The 18,181-nt window shown below is 36.7% G+C and overlaps 1 protein-coding gene across 2 annotated transcripts in view; it reads left to right on the forward strand.

Annotated features, from left to right (window-relative positions):
- ablim3 (actin binding LIM protein family, member 3) overlaps window positions 1–18,181 on the forward strand; it is a 67,209-nt gene that overhangs the window by 29,089 nt on the left and 19,939 nt on the right. For both annotated transcript variants that reach the window (XR_013785377.1, XM_079439124.1), the window contains exons 3-8: window positions 4,333–4,516; window positions 11,795–11,910; window positions 13,181–13,307; window positions 13,922–14,015; window positions 16,347–16,434; window positions 18,055–18,113. Coding sequence is in view for 1 of the 2 variants with exons in the window: in XM_079439124.1 (XP_079295250.1) it covers window positions 4,333–4,516; window positions 11,795–11,910; window positions 13,181–13,307; window positions 13,922–14,015; window positions 16,347–16,434; window positions 18,055–18,113 (668 nt within the window). In the remaining variant the exon portion in view is untranslated. The remainder of the gene's footprint in view (window positions 1–4,332; window positions 4,517–11,794; window positions 11,911–13,180; window positions 13,308–13,921; window positions 14,016–16,346; window positions 16,435–18,054; window positions 18,114–18,181) is intronic.

The following is an 18,181-nucleotide window of genomic DNA, read 5'->3' on the forward strand; positions in this document are numbered from 1 at the left end:
GTCATTTAATTGATTCTTTGAACTGAATCAATGACCAAATCTAAAACTCTTTTTGTCACTTAAGTTTAAATCAGAGACATTAAGATGTCTTAATTCTGACATACTCACATGACAAAGGAAGGGTCATGAAGGGTTTAATGACATGGTTTTTAGGAAAATTAATGTCCATGTGGAAAATGCATTAAAATTGTATATTACCAGCAAAATCAGTGCAAAAATATTGTGAATTTTTTATTTGTAATGCCCAGAGCAGCTATTCATAGTCACAGCAGCAGTTCAATGACATTGTGATAGCATCAGGACAGATGAGCGCTTTTCACTGACACTGAAAGTCTTTTCAGTCCTGCATTCTTATGGTTTCTATCAGTCAGAAGCCAACCAATGAGAATCACAGAGATGTTATCATAATCAGCGAGCATCAGATTGCATCCCCTAATTTCTCCTAATGGCCTTTCTGAGTTTCTCTGCAGAAGCACTTATTTCTTTCCTTTCTCCTTAGTGACTCAGGACATGCGAATGACTTAGGAGGATGCTTGACTTTGAATTAATGATTTACAATACAGTGACGCATTTTGCAAAAGGCAATCATTGCCAATTCCACGAGCCAATAACAGCTGTCATTGCAAGGATGATGGATGCTAAGGGCTGGGAAGACTGTGTGCATGTGTGTGTGTGTGTGTGTGCGCACGTGTGTTTATAATGTAGTAACAGTATGCCATATGATTCCTGCTGAGAACAGGGAGATCTCCGGCATGCATGCTGAAACGGTCATGCTGCATGCAGCAGTGTCACATCTTACCCGAGGTTCAGTTTGTTAAAGAGTTACATATATCTGTCGCAATATAAGAGGCTTAAAACCAAAGGTAATCTCACCTAATATGTGTCAGTAAGTACAAAATTGTATTGTCATAGTGTTTTGAACATGTACCATAATTTCATACTTTTTTTTTTTTTTGGAAGTATCACGTAAATGCCATGATATATGAATAATATATCATGGCATTGGGAAGTCGTGGCCTAATGGTTAGAGAGTCGGACTCGTAATCCAAAGGTTGTGAGTTCGAGTCTCAGGCCAGCAGGGATTGTAGGTGGGGGAGTGAATGTCCAGCGCTCTCTCCACCCTCAATACCACGACTGAGGTGCCCTTGAGCAAGGCACCGAACCCCCAACTGCTCCCCGGGTGCTACAGCATAAATGGCTGCCCACTGCTCCGGGTGTGTGTTCACGGTGTGTGTGTGTTCACTGCTGTGTGTGTGCATGTTGGATGGGTTAAATGCAGAGCACGAATTCCGAGTATGGGTCACCATACTTGGCTGAATGTCACTTCACTTACTTAATCTTACTTAATCATTCAGTATTGTCATCTTATATTGTCACTGTACCATGTTACCACTGTGGTACTTTTAATAAGTGGTCTTCATTTTAAACAAGTTTCTCACATAATATTTCTATTATATATTGGATTTTATTTTTATTTTCAGTAGGAGAAACCATCATTCTAACAGCCCTTATAGCATTTAAAAACCTCAAAAACAGCAGTTTTTCACTTATATTTCACATTATTTTTAAGTAAATACAAGAATATTTAAACATTTTATTTTGTATGCACCAATATAACAGTATCAGCAATATTTACTTGCTTTAAAAAATTTGTTTTAAATACAAATCAGTTATCAAGTTTCTCACAAGCCAGCATCATTTTGTGCCTGTTCACTTACTGTTGCATGTTTTTATGTTGTTAGTTTGCATGTATGTGTAAGTGTTTTCACGCATGTTTTCTCAGGAAGATGTTCTTCAAAGTACGATCCATTTCCCATTACCGTCTAATTGTTAGGAAAACCTAAAAGGAAGCCTCTGGGAGGCATGAAAATCCCTACATTGTAAAAAATGTATAGCTTCAGTTTGAGTTAAATTTGTTGTAATAATGATGCCAGCACCTTTTTTTGTTTACCGCAGAACGTTTACTGTCCTACTGCATAACATAATCCATGTGTTTTTACTGTCATGATGCCTGTTAATTAGTCCATGCTACCCCATGGAAGACATTACAGTACATGTGCAGTCTATAGTTGGTAATTAGGTTGGAGAACCTGTGTGGCTGTTGTCTCATAATTTTAACACTGCTCCTCTTAATGAAGCACTTCATGTAAGTGAGTACGTCAGCAAGCACCCAAGCCATCTTTAGTTCAGATTATGCAATCGATCCTCTCTCTCACTTTGTGCTTTGTGTCATCTCCACATTTGTGCCTGATATACAATGAGGGACCAATTGTTTTGTTTTTGTTTTTTTTCCTTTTTTTTCATTACAAATGATATAATCAGCAATCAAACAACAATTGGATTGAAACTTCAACTAAAATGCACATATATTTCAGAATGCAGTACTTTATCCTCCATTTGCCTTAATGACAGCAACTTGGGGAAGTTGTGGCCTAATGGTTAGAGAGTCGGACTCGTAATCGAATGGTTGCGGGTTCGAGTCCCCGGCCGGCAGGGATTGTAGGTGGGGGGAGTGAATGTATAGCGCTCTCTCCACCCTCAATACCATGACTGAGGTGCCCTTGAGCAAGGCACCGAACCCCCAACTGCTCCCCGGGTGCTGCAGCATGGCTGCCCACTGCTCCGGGTGTGTGTTCACGGTGTGTGTGTGTGTGCATTTGTTCACTACTCACTGCTGTGTGTGTGCACTTGGATGGGTTAAACGCAGAGCACCATTCGAGTATGGGTCACCATACTTGATAATACGTTACGACTTTACCACTTAACTTGAGCTGCATGAACTCCAGAAGTTAGTGTAAAACCTGATGATCATGTTCAACTCAGCGTCTTGATCTTCAGTGGAAGTAAGAACATCTGACCATCTGTACAATGGTCACGTGATCAGCATCACAAATCTGCTTATTTGATTAGAAAGCTAAAAATAGAATCTTGTATTTTTTTCTGGTTTGTTTTATATCATGGCTTTTTTGTTCTTTTTTAAAATTTACTTAGATTTTCAAATCCCAGATTTCCAGTGTGGCCATGAATCTGAGAAAGCTTTGACATATGTGACCCTGGACCACAAAACCAGTCTTAAGTCGCTGGGGTATATTGCCAAAAATCATTAGGACATTAAGTAAAGATCATGTTCCATGAAGATATTTTGTAAATTTCCTACTGTAAATATATAAAAACTTAATTTTTGATTAGTTAAATGCATTTCTAAGAACTTCATTTGGACAACTTTAAAGGCTATTTTCTCAATATTTAGATTTGTTTTTTTGCAGCCTCAGATTTCAGATTTTCAAATAGTTGTATCTCAGCCAAATATTGTCCAATCCTAACCATACATCAATGGAAAGCTTATTTATTCAGCTTTCAGATGATATATGAATCTCCATATTTTTTTTACATGTACCCTTAATAAATAAAGCTCATTCTGATTCTTATGACTGGTTTTGTGGTCCAGGGTCACATATTGCTTTGTGGTGTGTTTGATGTTTGTTGCTGTGACACTTTATAGGCCCAGCTGAAATAAAATGCTCAGGCAGTGCTTTTCCTCTTTTGTTCTAATAGAATCATCCTCAGATTACTTGTAAATACTGCAGGAAGTCAAGCAGATCCTCATACCTTGACCATCTTGCTGGATCTAATTTATGTGGGGTGTTTTAAGTGGTTGTTTGCTTTATAGACTCAACAATTCTTTTCCTTTTGAAAATGTTTTTTAATTTTTTAAGTGTTTTTAGAAATACTTTTTAAAATATATATAGATTTCGTTAACATTTTATTTCAGTTTCAGATTTAGTTATTTTAGTACATCAAGGTAAACTAAATAAAAATGACCAATTTTGTTTTGTCAAATTGTGTGTAACTACTGTAGCTTAAATAAAATAAGCTTATTTTTATTCAAATCATTTATTTAATTTCAGTTAAAGTTTATTTTATTTAAATTAACAAAAACTCTTTTATGGTTTTAGTTTTAGTTAACTATCATAACATTGCTCTGTATTACCCTCAACAAACACTGCCATTTAAAAATGTCTGTTTATGTGTCACTTGTAATTCCAAGTTTATGATCAGCATAACAAAGACATTTCAAACTGAAAGTGTCTGTAGCTGCTTATTGTTGCATCTGTTTGAAAGTAGTCATCTTGAAATCTCATCTTGAATGCAAGCCTTATTACTACATGTTGAGTCATGGTGCTCAAATAGACTATCACTAGTTCAATCCTGGCTTGCAACATTTCTTGATCTTTCTTTTTCTTCCTCCCTGTCATTTCCTGTACTATAAATAAAATGGCAAAATGATCTCATGTTGATTTCTCTTCCTGTCTCTCTGTGTATTTCTGCCAGTGTGTGGCTGTGATTTGGCACATTCCGGATTCTTCCAGAAGAGTGGCGAGTACATCTGCACAGCAGACTACCAGCGCCTGTATGGCACAAAGTGTGACAGCTGTGGGAGCTTTATCTCTGGGGAGGTGGTCTCTGCACTGGGCCGCACATATCATCCACAGTGTTTCGTGTGCAGTGTGTGCAGGTGAGCCCTCTATACAAAACTACTAAAGTGTCATTATGTAAATAAACCCATCAGACAGATTAAACGTGAGGGAGTGCTGGTGGGATGCTGGTAAATGATGCTCATTTACTAACGTGCTGATGACTGAATCTCATTAATTCACTTCCTGACAGTTATATGCTCCCCCACTCATCTATATACTAAGCAATTATGCTACAATTAGTTCCAGTCTTCTAATTTGATCGTTCCAAGATCGCTGATATTTATATCATTTTCTTTGAAAGAAATTCACTGTCTGTGATATATGAAAAGGTTTTGGCTTAAGGAATATCTTAAGTTTAACTGAATTTAAAGGATTTGATGGACCACATGTAGAAAATGGGAAGACAAAAGTAAACTCTGACTTCTTGTGCCATATTCTCTCTTATCAGTCCTGACCTTAAAGCAGGGCAAGTAGGGCAGTGTTTTATAAATAAAATATTCTGCAGACATACACTGTTAGGGTTGATGTCCACCCATATGCCTAAAATTAACTTCTGTTTTTAAACAAATTACTTATAAAAAAGTAATTATTGAGAGAAAATATTGAGAGAAAATTGACTTACCATAAAGTCTTACCAGCCTTAAATTGGTATAGGCTACATCTAGGGATGGGCGATATCTTATCGTTTGTGATATACCGGTAAAACTTCTCCCCACGATAAGAATTAGTCTTCCCGCGATAATAACGATAAAGTCTAGTTGTTGACATATTTCAGTGTGCAACAGTGCGGAGCGACATCGCGGAAGGATGACGTGGAATTGAGGAGGAGTTTATCGCTAAATGAGGAGCTCGAGGTCCTTTTACAATCTGGAACTGGTCTGACAAAAACGGTCTGAGCCTTCAATAAATGTACTACAGTAGTACATGTGTAATGCAGTTTTGCATGCGTATGAGCCTGTTTACAAACCTGGGGCCGGATTCATGAAAATCTTCTTAAGAAATAAGTTAAGAAATTTCTTAAGATAAATTATACGAAGTTCGTAAGAATGTTCTTAAGTGCAATTCTTGAAAAATTCTTAATAAGTTCTCAAATATATTCTTAAGAACATCTTAATTTTTTTCTTAAGAAGAAAATGACAGTCTAAACTCTTTATTGTCTTTTTGCGCTTCCTGCAGATTACCCTAATAATCATAGCAAGCACGCACACTCTTTTTGTCGCGATTTTGACTGGCGCTCAGCTTTTACATTTTTAATGCGGCATGTTTTTGAACAGCCTGTCTCAAGCCGCAGCGATCTGTTTGATTCAGTTTTGTAGTGCTGTGTTTTTTGCGCTCTCATCGGAGTGAACGCTTCCGGTATGTGTGTCCGCGTTACACAGTCATATGTGCTGCATACTGCCAAAGATTGTCGTATTTATAAGCTAAAATAATAGCGTCCAGTTAAAGTTACTTATCTTACTCGTTTTTGTAGAGTTGCTACTGAGTTTTGAAGTTAGCAAAAAGTAGTGTCACACACAGGCTAATCATGACCGATCATTGTTTATATTATCAGTCATCGCTGTCGCTTCAGAAAACTCGCGCACATCGCTATTAATAGTCATACTATGCATTAGGCTATATGTAGCTAACGTTGTTGTAATGCTTAAATATAACAATTAATTTGAAATAACCCAATAAATTCATTAAATAATTCTTACTGTTTTGGATTTAAGACAAGTCTTGGGCTGTCCTAAATTTAAGATGTTATGTACGATGATTTTTAAGATTTTTCTTTTCAAGAATTTGAATTCTTCTTCATTTTTGTCTTAAGAACAATCTTAAGAAACAATATAAGAATATTCTTAAGAAGAATGTTTGGGAATACAAAATATTCTTAACTTTTTTCTTAAGTAAAAAAATAAGAAGAAAATGGCAGTTAAGAAGAAATTTCTTCTTAAGAATGTTTCGTGAATCCGGCCCCTGTTGTCCAACAAAGATATAATTTATTGATATGCTTTTATGCATATGATGCATTTCTATTGATGTTTTATCTTTAGCAGATCATTTTTATGTCTTTAATTTGATTCCCTCGTGTTGTTTAGTTCAGATATTAAAACAGCAAGAAGTGTAAACTATAGTTCTTGTGATTTAGTGCACACAGTTTCATTTAATAACTTTAATGTACTCGTCAAAACCAATTTTTACTTGAATTTGCCGCTTGACGGGTGTTTATTTTGGACACTGTGTGTAGGCTTCTCTTCTCTTCTCTTCTCTTCTCTTCTCTTTTCTTTTCTTTTCTTTTCTTTTCTTTTCTTTTCTTTTCTTCTCTTCTCTTCTCTTCTCTTCTCTTCTCTTCTCTTCTCTTCTCTTCTCTTTTCTTTTCTTTTCTTTTCTTTTCTTTTCTTTTCTTTTCTTCTCTTCTCTTCTCTTCTCTTCTCTTCTCTTCTCTTCTCTTCTCTTCTCTTCTCTTCTCTTCTCTTCTCTTCTCTTCTCTTCTCTTCTCTTCTCTTCTCTTGTCTTGTCTTGTCTTGACTGAATTGCCGACCACAAGTAGAGAAGGAGCAATCAATGCAGAACTGAGCAGGATATTGTAACATGAGTCAAGGCGGAAGAAAGCTGAGGTTTGGAGCTCAAAATATGCAATAATACCCAGAAAGTAAGCAGAGAAGGGAAGAAAAGTGTAAATGGAGAAGCTGCTGAGGCTAGAGGTGAATATCTGCCTCAGACTGAAAGGAGCAAATGAAGAAGTTAAAGGCAGAGGTGGAAAACACCATCTCTTGTCTTTTATATGTGGCTTATTCTCAGCAAGAAAATGAGAGGTACTGTAAGACATCCCTGCAGGGACACATTATCTGTCTGCCCAACACTGAAAAACTGTATTTGAATCCCATTTCATTTTGTAGTAAAAAATGTGTTTAATGCAACTGGATATTTTCTACATTTACTACTTTAGTATTCATATTGGCAGGCTACTTTTTTTTCTTTTTTTACATTACCTCTGCACTCTCTTCTTTCTTATATGCTTTTCTCTCTTTTTGTTAAGCTTGTGTGGTGCTGGGAGTTTAGCTGCAAATGTGTCTCTGTTATAGCCCATTTGTAATTACAGTGTGGTTGCTCTGCTCTGATCTAAAGGAAATTAGTTCCACTAAATAACTTGCCCCTCCTCCTTTAGTTCATTACTACTCCAAAAGAGAGTTAGCGCTTGATGCATTTATGTGGGTAGGAAAAGGCATTTTCATGGAGGACTGGGATTGCTTTGTAGGACTGCATTGCCAGTTGGGCTACTAAATGGCCCAATGGGATGCTCTTGGCAGGAGTAACATAAACATTTATCGGCCTGACCAAGAAGAAAACAGTCAACAGGAGAGCTAGATTATGTTACATTTAATATTTAGACCATCTGTGTGGAGACCAAGCTCTAGTTTTAGTGGGCTATCATCCCAGTAGCACTGTCAGTGATTATTCATAAGTCACGTTACAGCTCTTAGGAATATATTGTATACTTTGATGATGGTAAAACTCATATTTTTATACAGCATTCTGGACCTTTAATTGATATTTTGAGGAACTGTTGCAATTCACTGAGATAAAGAGCTTTATTTATTTAGGCTGCAAAAAAATTCAAGATGCAGTTATTTTATATTATGATATATTTAATTGTCAAAATGTAAAAAATATATATGTTGTATAAATAAAGTTATATGTATTAAATATGTATAAGTGTAGTATATTACCAGTCTAAATGTGTGTGTGCCTGTGTGTGTGTGTGTGTACATATATATACAAACATAAAATGGTAAGCTGACAATTCAATATATGTTGTCTGATAATAAAAAAATATATATTATCCTAAACAATTGTCTTCCTTATATACAAACCCGATTCCAAAAAAGTTGGGACACTGTACAAATTGTGAAAAACAGAATGCAATGATGTGGAAGTTTCAAATTTCAATATTTTATTCAGAATACAACATAGATGACATATCAAATGTTTAAACTGAGAAAATGTATCATTTTAAGGGAAAAATATGTTTATTTTAAATTTCATGGCATCAACACATCTCAAAAAAGTTGGGACAAGGCCATGTTTACCACTGTGTGGCATCCCCTCTTTTTTTTATAACAGTCTGCAAACGTCTGGGGACTGAGGAGACAAGTTGCTCAAGTTTACGAATAGGAATGTTGTCCCATTCTTGTCTAATACAGGCTTCTAGTTGCTCAACTGTCTTGGGTCTTCTTTGTCGCATCTTCCTCTTTATGATGCACCAAATGTTTTCTATGGGTGAAAGATCTGGACTGCAGGCTGGCCATCTCAGTACCCGGATCCTCCTTCTACGCAGCCATGATGTTGTAATTGATGCAGTATGTGGTCTGGCATTGTCATGTTGAAAAATGCAAGGTCTTCCCTGAAAGAGGCAACGTCTGGATGGGAGCATATGTTGTTCTAGAACTTGGATATATCTTTCAGCATTGATGGTGCCTTTCCAGATGTGTAAGCTGCCCATGCCACACGCACTCATGCAACCTCATACCATCAGAGATGCAGGCTTCTGAACTGAGCGCTGATAACAACTTGGGTTGTCCTTGTCCTCTTTAGTCCGGATGACATGGCATCCCAATTTTCCAAAAAGAACTTCAAATTTTGATTCGTCTGACCACAGAACAGTTTTCCACTTTGCCACAGTCCATTTTAAATAAGCCTTGGCCCAGAGAAAACGCCTGCGCTTCTGGATCATGTTTAGATATGGCTTCTTTTTTGACCTATAGAGTTTTAGCCGGCAATGGCGAATGGCACGGTGGATTGTGTTCACCGACAATGTTTTCTGGAAGTATTCCTGAGCCCATGTTGTGATTTCCATTACAGTAGCATTCCTGTATGTGATGCAGTGCCGAAGATCACGGGCATCCAGTATGGTTTTCCGGCCTTGACCCTTACGCACAGAGATTGTTCCAGATTCTCTGAATCTTTGGATGATATTATGCACTGTAGATGATGATAACTTCAAACTCTTTGCAATTTTTCTCTGAGAAACTCCTTTCTGATATTGCTCCACAATTTTTCGCCGCAGCATTGGGGGAATTGGTCCTCTTGCCATCTTGACTTCTGAGAGACACTGCCACTCTGAGAGGCTCTTTTTATACCCAATCATGTTGCCAATTGACCTAATAAGTTGCAAATTGGTCCTCCAGCTGTTCCTTATATGTACATTTAACTTTTCCGGCCTCTTATTGCTACCTGTCCCAACTTTTTTGGAATGTGTAGCTCTCATGAAATCCAAAATGAGCCAATATTTGGCATGACATTTCAAAATGTCTCACTTTCAACATTTGATATGTTATCTATATTCTATTGTGAATAAAATATAAGTTTATGAGATTTGTAAATTATTGCATTCCTTTTTTATTCGTAATTTGTACAGTGTACCAACTTTTTTGGAATCGGGTTTGTAAATGTGTCTTATTTGTTATTTATTTTTTATAGTTTTTTTCTTGTTATCAGTACAAAAAATATTAAGACACTATTTTGTGCAATTTTGTTTTAAAGAAATTTCTTAAAGTAGTTGGCACAGGCTAATTTTGATGTCCTGAAAGAGTTGCAAGATTGTGTTCGTGGACAAAATAAACACAGCAAAACAAGAAAACTGTAAATGTTTAAAGAGCAGGAAAAGCTGACAATGTTGTGTGTGTCTGGAGGGAGTGTGATGTGGCGGTAATGCCAAGGTCACGCAAAGACTGCATGGAAAGACACGCACAGAGCCTCATGAGGGAGCCCACACAGTTTTCACATATAAATATAGTATAAAGTAGGTTGTGTGAAAGAGGAGGAATAAAACCCACAGAGAAAAAGAGAATAAAGGATATGAGAAAGAAAGATTAGATCCAGAGATCCTGCTCTCATTGGCACCAGCTATACTGAAACACTGGAGAAACTAAAGGAATTATTCCACCCATGTGTCTGACACAGGCTTTGTAAGTGCTTCTGTTGTCTGCCCACTTACCCTGTCATCCTTCACTCTCGATTTCAAAAACATCTTTGTGTGTGGTCTCAATTGTGGAGGAGTTTGTCATGCCATACTTCACATAGCCCAGTGAATGGTGTGTTGGTGTGTGTGTGTGTTTATGTGCAAAAGTGTGAAATTTCTCTATAAATGTCCTTTCTAAGTTAAAACTGATCAATATTAACAGTGACAGAAATAATGCATGATCTGTTTTTAAAGGACCTGTTCTGTAATCTTGTAAAGTAGCAGAGCTGGTGCTCCTCTAAGGTCATGGTTCAGTGTAAATGGATTGTTTTATAATTGCTGCATTAGTAGAGGAATAGACTACTGTAATAGGATTTGTCTCCTGGTGTAGAAGCTTCCAGTCATGCTGATTACTTAGAAGATAAAGCAGTGCTGTGGACACAATGGATTATGCGCGCTGTCATGAGACATGTAGGCATGTGTGCTAAAGAGACACATGCATTTATCTACATAAAAAACATGGCCTCTGGTACAGGATTTGACAATAATGGTGAGGAACAGCCAAAAGACCAGCTACAATAAATGTCCATGCAGGTCCAGGTTGAAAAGCTATGTTGTTCCAGCACAACTATGCTAATGTGAGGAGAGATCCCACCTTGGCCCTTATTATCCACATCAATCAAAAATGTCAAGTTATTTTGTGATGTGAGTCACTTTGTCCCGTTATTTCAGTGGTGTTTGTGTCTTTATTGTCAGTGTGTCTGAAAGGAAGCTCTGCTTAGATAGAGCTGGGACATCATTATAGGATGGCTCTGGTCTGTGTTTAATGATTGTGGGCAATGCGGCCTTCCTCAACTCTATTTGGAGTTAAATGTTAATTGAACCCTGTCGGGCCTCCTCTCACAGAACTCCTGCTGTTGTGCCTTGCGTTAAATCCTTATACGTTTGGCTCCTATTACCATACTTGTCAGTGAACATACAGATTTTTCACTACAAGACATTTATGTTACAGTACAAACATTTGGGGTCAGTAAGATTTTGTAAACGTTTTTCAAAAAATATTTTATGCTCACCATAGCTGAATTAATTTGATCAAAATACAGTAAAAACAGTAATAATACAATTTAAAATACAGAAACCTCAATAGTATTAGAGAATTGGTTGAGTTTGTGTATAGGTCAGGATTGCTTTCATTGTGAGGACCTGCCAACAGTTTTCTCTACCATGTAATTTAGTCTTCTCTCTAAGCATTATTATTTATTTGAGTAGATCATTTTTTATTTGGGCTAATTTCAGGCTTTGGTTTACTTATGCATGTGTGCTAAGTTTAATAACATGTTGTCTATCTGTCTGTCTGTCTTTCCCTCTCTAGGAAACCTTTTCCAATTGGGGACAGAGTGACGTTCAGTGGTAAAGAATGTGTCTGTCAGCAGTGTTCCCTCAAGCTGGTTAATTCCAATGAGCCAATCAAAATCCACGGGCCCAGTCGTAAGTCCCATTCTTCAATTTAAACATTTTCCTATTCGTTTGCATAACATGTGGTCCACATGTGTGTGTCTTTGTGTAGAGGCTAGATAGTAAATCATATGTAAGTATTTCGCCAAATCTACCACTCAAAAGTGTTTTTTTTCTGTGTGTGTGTGTGTTTGGGTGTTCTCATTCGTATTTCTCCATCTCTTGGGTGTTTTCAGTAGTCTGTTGTGTATATATATATATATATATATACAGTATATATTTTTTCAAAGGCTTGGGAGCTAAAACCCTCCATATGGCTGTATTGACTTGCATGTCTCTGAGGGGAGAGGACAGACCCCTGTTCAACAGATTAGAGTGTGTGTAGCTTATGGGTAAACAGAGGCAAAATGCTGTGATGTTTTTATAAAGGCCAGAGGTGAAGAGCATCTGAGCTCTGTGTCTATGTTTGCTCTTTGTTTGAACAAATGTAGGGAGTCTGAATATGTCTGGGTCATTTTTGCTATGCAGTCTTTCCCATTATATATAAAATATATATTTGAAAGTTTTTTTAAAGATGGAAATTATATTAGTTTTCTTTTAATTACAATTAATTCAACATAATAGACTAGTAAATAATTTCATAATTTCAAAAACTGATTTAATATGAAATGCGCAATCCCTCTCTGAGCAATAGCTAACTTTAGCTTTTGATTTCCATCCTGTTAAGTACCATCCTGTTTGAAATCCTCTTAATAGTCTTGCCATTGTGTTAATAATCAAATTTAAGTGCCTGAGTTTGACCAGATTAGGTTTCTGAAAGTCTGGCAAACCCTTTTATAGAAAAACCTGTTTACATAACAACAAAATCACATTCTTTTTTTTTCAAGTTACTTGTAATCACAGCTTCTACAGGGAAACGGAGGAAAGAAATTGTTGGAATATAAGAATGAACATCTTTCGCTGTGTAAAGATTGACCTGACTGATCGTGAAGGTGAACTGAAGAAAGCCGAGCTCTATGTCACGGTGCAAATACTCTAAACATAGCTGACCATCCTCCAAATAAAAACAAATGATGCACTGACCTTTCTGTGCTCAAAATCCTGTTACAGCCATATATCATATGCTGGCCTACCCTGCCTGCACAGCTCAATAAAGTGTGTGTGTATTTCTGCTAACCGATTTATTGAATTGTATTTCATGTGTTGTTTTATTAACCTGTCAAGGCTGACAGGACACAGGAAAGACTTCTGAACCTTAAGTCCATTATATAACCTCTCTTCTCTTCCTTATGGCTCTTTTTAGAATGTGCAGGTTGTAAGGAGGAGATCAAACAGGGTCAATCTCTGCTGGCGTTAGAGAAACAGTGGCACGTCAGCTGCTTCAGGTGTCAGACCTGCGGCCTGGTCCTGACGGGAGAGTACATTAGCAAGTGAGTGAACACTCCTTCTGTTGACCTGCTGGCTTTCTTTCAGCCACACATTGTGTTGCACAAAGCAGCCTCTTTCTTGTGTTTGAAACCAGATTGACTTTGTTTATTTAATAAATATTTAATCACAATTTCTCTAATATCTTACACATTCACTTCCAGTAATAGGCCTTTTTATCATTTGTATACGTGGATATAAAATATGTGGATAAATATAAAATTCTGAAATTGTTGTGGCACTAAAGACTTTGAGTAGTGGTGCTAAACAAATGTAAATATTAAACTAGTTAAAATTGTTTATTTAAATTGTGATAAGAGTTCACAATATTACTGTTTTTAATTGTGTTTTTGATCAAATAAATGCAGGCTTGATGACCATAAGAGACTTCTTTCAAAGACATTAAAAAGTTTTTGAACGGTAATATACTGTATATGCATATAAACTTGATTTACTGATAAGCAGGTGCTCCTGTTGTGAACTTTTGTGCCAATAATAACAATAATAGAGTCACAAAGGTCATGGTTTTTCTGGTTTTGCAAAACCTATGCACCTGTATTTTAGTTTTAGTAACAGTATAAGAATGTGTTTATTCATGTGAGTCTTAATTTGCATACAGAGATGGCATTCCTTACTGTGAGTCAGACTACCATGCCCAGTTTGGGATAAAGTGTGAAACATGCAACAGATACATCAGTGGACGTGTGCTGGAGGTGAGTCTACATTCCACCACAGGACCAATGTCCAATGGACCCCCCCCAACCCAGATTCTCAGCCAGGAACTCCCAATACAGAAAAGTTAGATATTATACCTTACAATGCAATTTAAGAAATAAATACTTTTAATTAGCAAGGATGCATTAAATTGATCAAAATGATAGTAAAGTCTTTTATAATGTCATTCTTGCTGTTCCTTTTAACTTCTATTCAATAGAGTACTGAAAAAAACCTATCAGGGTTTTCACAGAAATATTAAGCAGCACGACTTTCAAAAGCATTAAAAAAATCAGTAACAATTTACTTAAAGCCTTTGTTTATAATGCATTATAAAGGGTTAATAGAGGGTATAATGCATTATAATTATTCATAATGTGCGTTGTTATACATTATTACACCACAGGGGTGGTGATGGCGCAGTGGATAAGACATATGCCTTTGGTGTGAGAGACCCGGGTTCGAATCCACTGTGAGACACCAATGTGTCCCTGAGCAAGACACTTAACCCCCTAGTTGCTCCAGAGGCGTGCGACCTCTGACATATATAGCAATTGTAAGTCGCTTTGGATAAAAGCGTCAGCTAAATGAATAAATGTAAAATGTAAATTATATTGTCGTATATATTTATAAATTAATTTAAAATGCATAGTGTAACTATGAATTGATAAGTGTCATTATGTATTTACTGTGGTTACAATTATTCATGAGATTGCATAACGCTCGTCCTTCATAGGAATGGCTAATATTCTGGCCTTTGACGCTTCATAAGCAAGAATGGTTATTTTAGCAGGTACCCCTGACACCCTTTCTTTTGTTGACTTGCTATTTTCTGACACTCCTGAGTAGGGTTGTGGAGTCATGGAGTTGGAGAGAGAAACAGAGGACGTGAGGGGCTTTGAGTAATGTGACGGTCGCAGGGGAAGTGAAACATGATGAGGTAGTTTACATACAAATAAGAAAGGAGATAATTTGCCAGGCGAGAGTTCCAAAGCTGATGAAGCTTAATGCTAATACACACACATTTGAAAAAACATTTGAGTAAGATTGTGTACTCACACACTTACTCATTCCTGTTGTTCTGTTTGCTCTTATCATTCTGAGTGGCTAGTGTGAAGTGCTCCGTGTTCCACCGAGAGATCAAGTCAGGTTATTTATAGCTAGTGGGACACAGGCTGATTTATCTTTATCTGCCTGTTTGATTTGCACTCATTCCCCCTGGGAGACACCTAGTAATACCACATGCCTCTGAGCACTTAGAAACTGACAGCTCGCTGATTCCTGGAGCAATGACAGCATACACTATGTCTCTAGCTCATAAACTGGCCTTCTTTTGCCACCTGCTCTCCAATATGCCCTTTTCTTCTCAGGGCTTCCTAATGAGACAACATTTGGTGTCATGATGTTTGTCTATAAATAGCAACTGTCATACTAGTCTAAGAACTTACATTTTCGATACATAATGGCCAGTTATTTTGTTTGTCTTTGTTCTTCTGATGTAAATAGTACAACAAGTTTTTGAACAATTCATTTGAGTGAATGATTCAAATGACTTACTGATAAAGACAGTCACTTGTTTTGTTAAACCTGTTGAATGAATGATTAAATAATTGAAAAAAATCATTCATCAACACATTTAGTTTAGTTCCAGAATGAATCTGTATTTTTGAACGAATCAACTGAGTGATCGATTCCAATGACTCACTTATAAAGAGAGTCACTTGTTGCCAACTACTGGTATAACAACATGAATACAAACTGTGAACAGTGCCAGTACTGTTGGACTGTTACACTAGATTGAAGGGCCAGTATTAACTGTTTTATAATTTTAATTACAATACATAAATGCATTTTTACACCATTCATGTGGGGGACATCTCTAATCTAATTTGTCCCCTTTCCTCAACTAGAACTCTAAACAAACAGTGAAAATGTTTTTAAAAGGTGTTCATTCTTTCCAATTCCATCAACGAGCTCATATTTTTTTTAACTGTCCCAGGGGAACAATTCTCTCAATTACTGATTCTTGGCACTGAAGAATCTGTGTAAGCTTTAAATGTGTGTACGGTGAGCAAGAGAGTCATTAAACATCTGTAGAGCTCAAATGAGTCTTGAGCAGTATTAAAACAGCAATAAAGACGAAGTGCTCTGTTGCTTAATATAGAGGGCACTGTTAGAGACAAGTATATGTTGACTGTGTTTTACTGCACTCATGATAATGGGTTTAACAGGTGGAGCATTTATGTGCTGTACGTGTTGTTTTAGAATCTTTTAGAGCAACCTACAACATTTTCTTATCATTCTGTTTGTCCCTGTGTTTCTCTGTCCAGGCTGGAGGGAAGCACCACCACCCCACTTGTGCTCGCTGTGCCCGGTGTCAGATGATGTTTACAGAAGGAGAAGAGATGTATCTCACAGGTGAGGAGAGGTTACAGAGGCCAACAGCTGGCACTTTCCATGAATAGGGTGCAGAACAGGGCCTAAAACTCTTCCAAATAAGGAAGTGATTTTGTTTTTCTTTTACAACAACTGGTCAGTGAAAGTTGCTTAACTTTCAGAAAATGGTGATTGTCAACCTCAGGAGTTTTATTTTCTATACATTTTCTATGAGCTTTGTAATTACCAAAATGTGGGAACATGTCTAACTATTGTTAAAAACTTTTTTTTATATATTTAAAAATTAAATAAAATGAGACCAGCTTTTATAAAATTAACAAATAAACTTTATGGAATGAGAACTTCAAAATTAATTGAGATTATATACTATACATTCACTGACATACAGTGAAGTAATACAGCTAAGACATTAATGTTATTTGTGAACATTGTTTTCACATGTAAGTGATTAAAAGGTTCTTTAAAAATCTGAAGTAAGATACTCTAACAAAATTCTCAAACTACACTTAATTTAATCATATATATGTGTAAAAAAAAAAAATTGAGATATTCATTCACAAGTTCATTCAAGTTCATCCTTGTGACAGAGCAGATGAGCACTTTGCTAATAAAAGAGCTCAATATTACAATCTTTCAACATTAGCTTAATTTCCAGAACATCATGAGCAAGATTCATGTGGGAGATAAAGGCTGTAGTGAGAAGACTTTATTGAAGAAACTGATGTTATTCCCAAAAGAGTCACAGAGACTCATTTTGATCTTAATGCCCCATTCAGTAGATTTCCTCTGTCAAACTGTGTGATCGCTCATATGACTTCCAGTGCCAGCGGCTGGTGGACATTAGAATGCACCGCAGGTCTTTTTCTGTGTTTGTCTGTTCTGTTTCACATTCAGCGCTGAGATGTGTAAGTGTGTTACAGGCTAGCGAACACGCCTCGAGGTAAATGCATTTAAAAGTCAGCAGAGCCGGCTGTCAGCACATTACTATCATGCAAAAAAAAGAGAGGTATGTTGGGAACGAGAAAGGGAGAGAATGAGCCAGGCAGAGACAGAGCATCGGATTAAAAAACCCATCAATCTGAAATTGAAAATACTACAGTTGAATGAATGCACTCTGGCCTTTCTTCTCATAGAGTGATTACGTTAAATGTATTTGCCTTAGCTTGAGTTATCCATCTGCTTCCAAATCTCAAACTTACCACTGAGGTCAGGAGGAATGTGATTGGCAGGCAGGTCTAAGATGTCAAACTGAATAAATTGTACAATAAATATCTCAGTGCAAGTCCATTAGGTCCACATTTTCTTCAAAAAAGCCATGGCGCCAGTGCCTACTAAAAAAATGATTTCAGTTTATAATATAAATCAGATTACGAATGTAGAAATATGATTTAAATTTAGTTCCAATAAACGTTTGGGTTCAGTCAGATCTTTTCACATTTTTCAAAAAAGTCTCTTATTCTCACTAAGTCTGCTAAATAAAAGTATTTCTTTAAAAAATCCATGTGGCTTAATTTTATAATTCATTCTTTTCATGTCTTAATTCATGTCATCTTAAAGTGTCTTGAATGAACACATGGCTGGATTAGAAGTTTTGTGCGTTGTATCTAACATTCTCCTCTTCTTTGTTTGCCTCTTTCTCAGGTTCTGAGGTGTGGCATCCTGTGTGTAAACAAGCATCTCGAGCAGAGAGGAAACTGAGAGTAAATGTCTTTTTTTAACAGTTATATGAATTTCAAAATGCCTTCATATCTCACTCTGAAGCTCTTCT

Source organism: Barbus barbus (genome assembly GCF_936440315.1).
Source record: "Barbus barbus genome assembly, chromosome: 17".
Classification (NCBI taxonomy): Eukaryota; Metazoa; Chordata; class Actinopteri; order Cypriniformes; family Cyprinidae; genus Barbus; species Barbus barbus.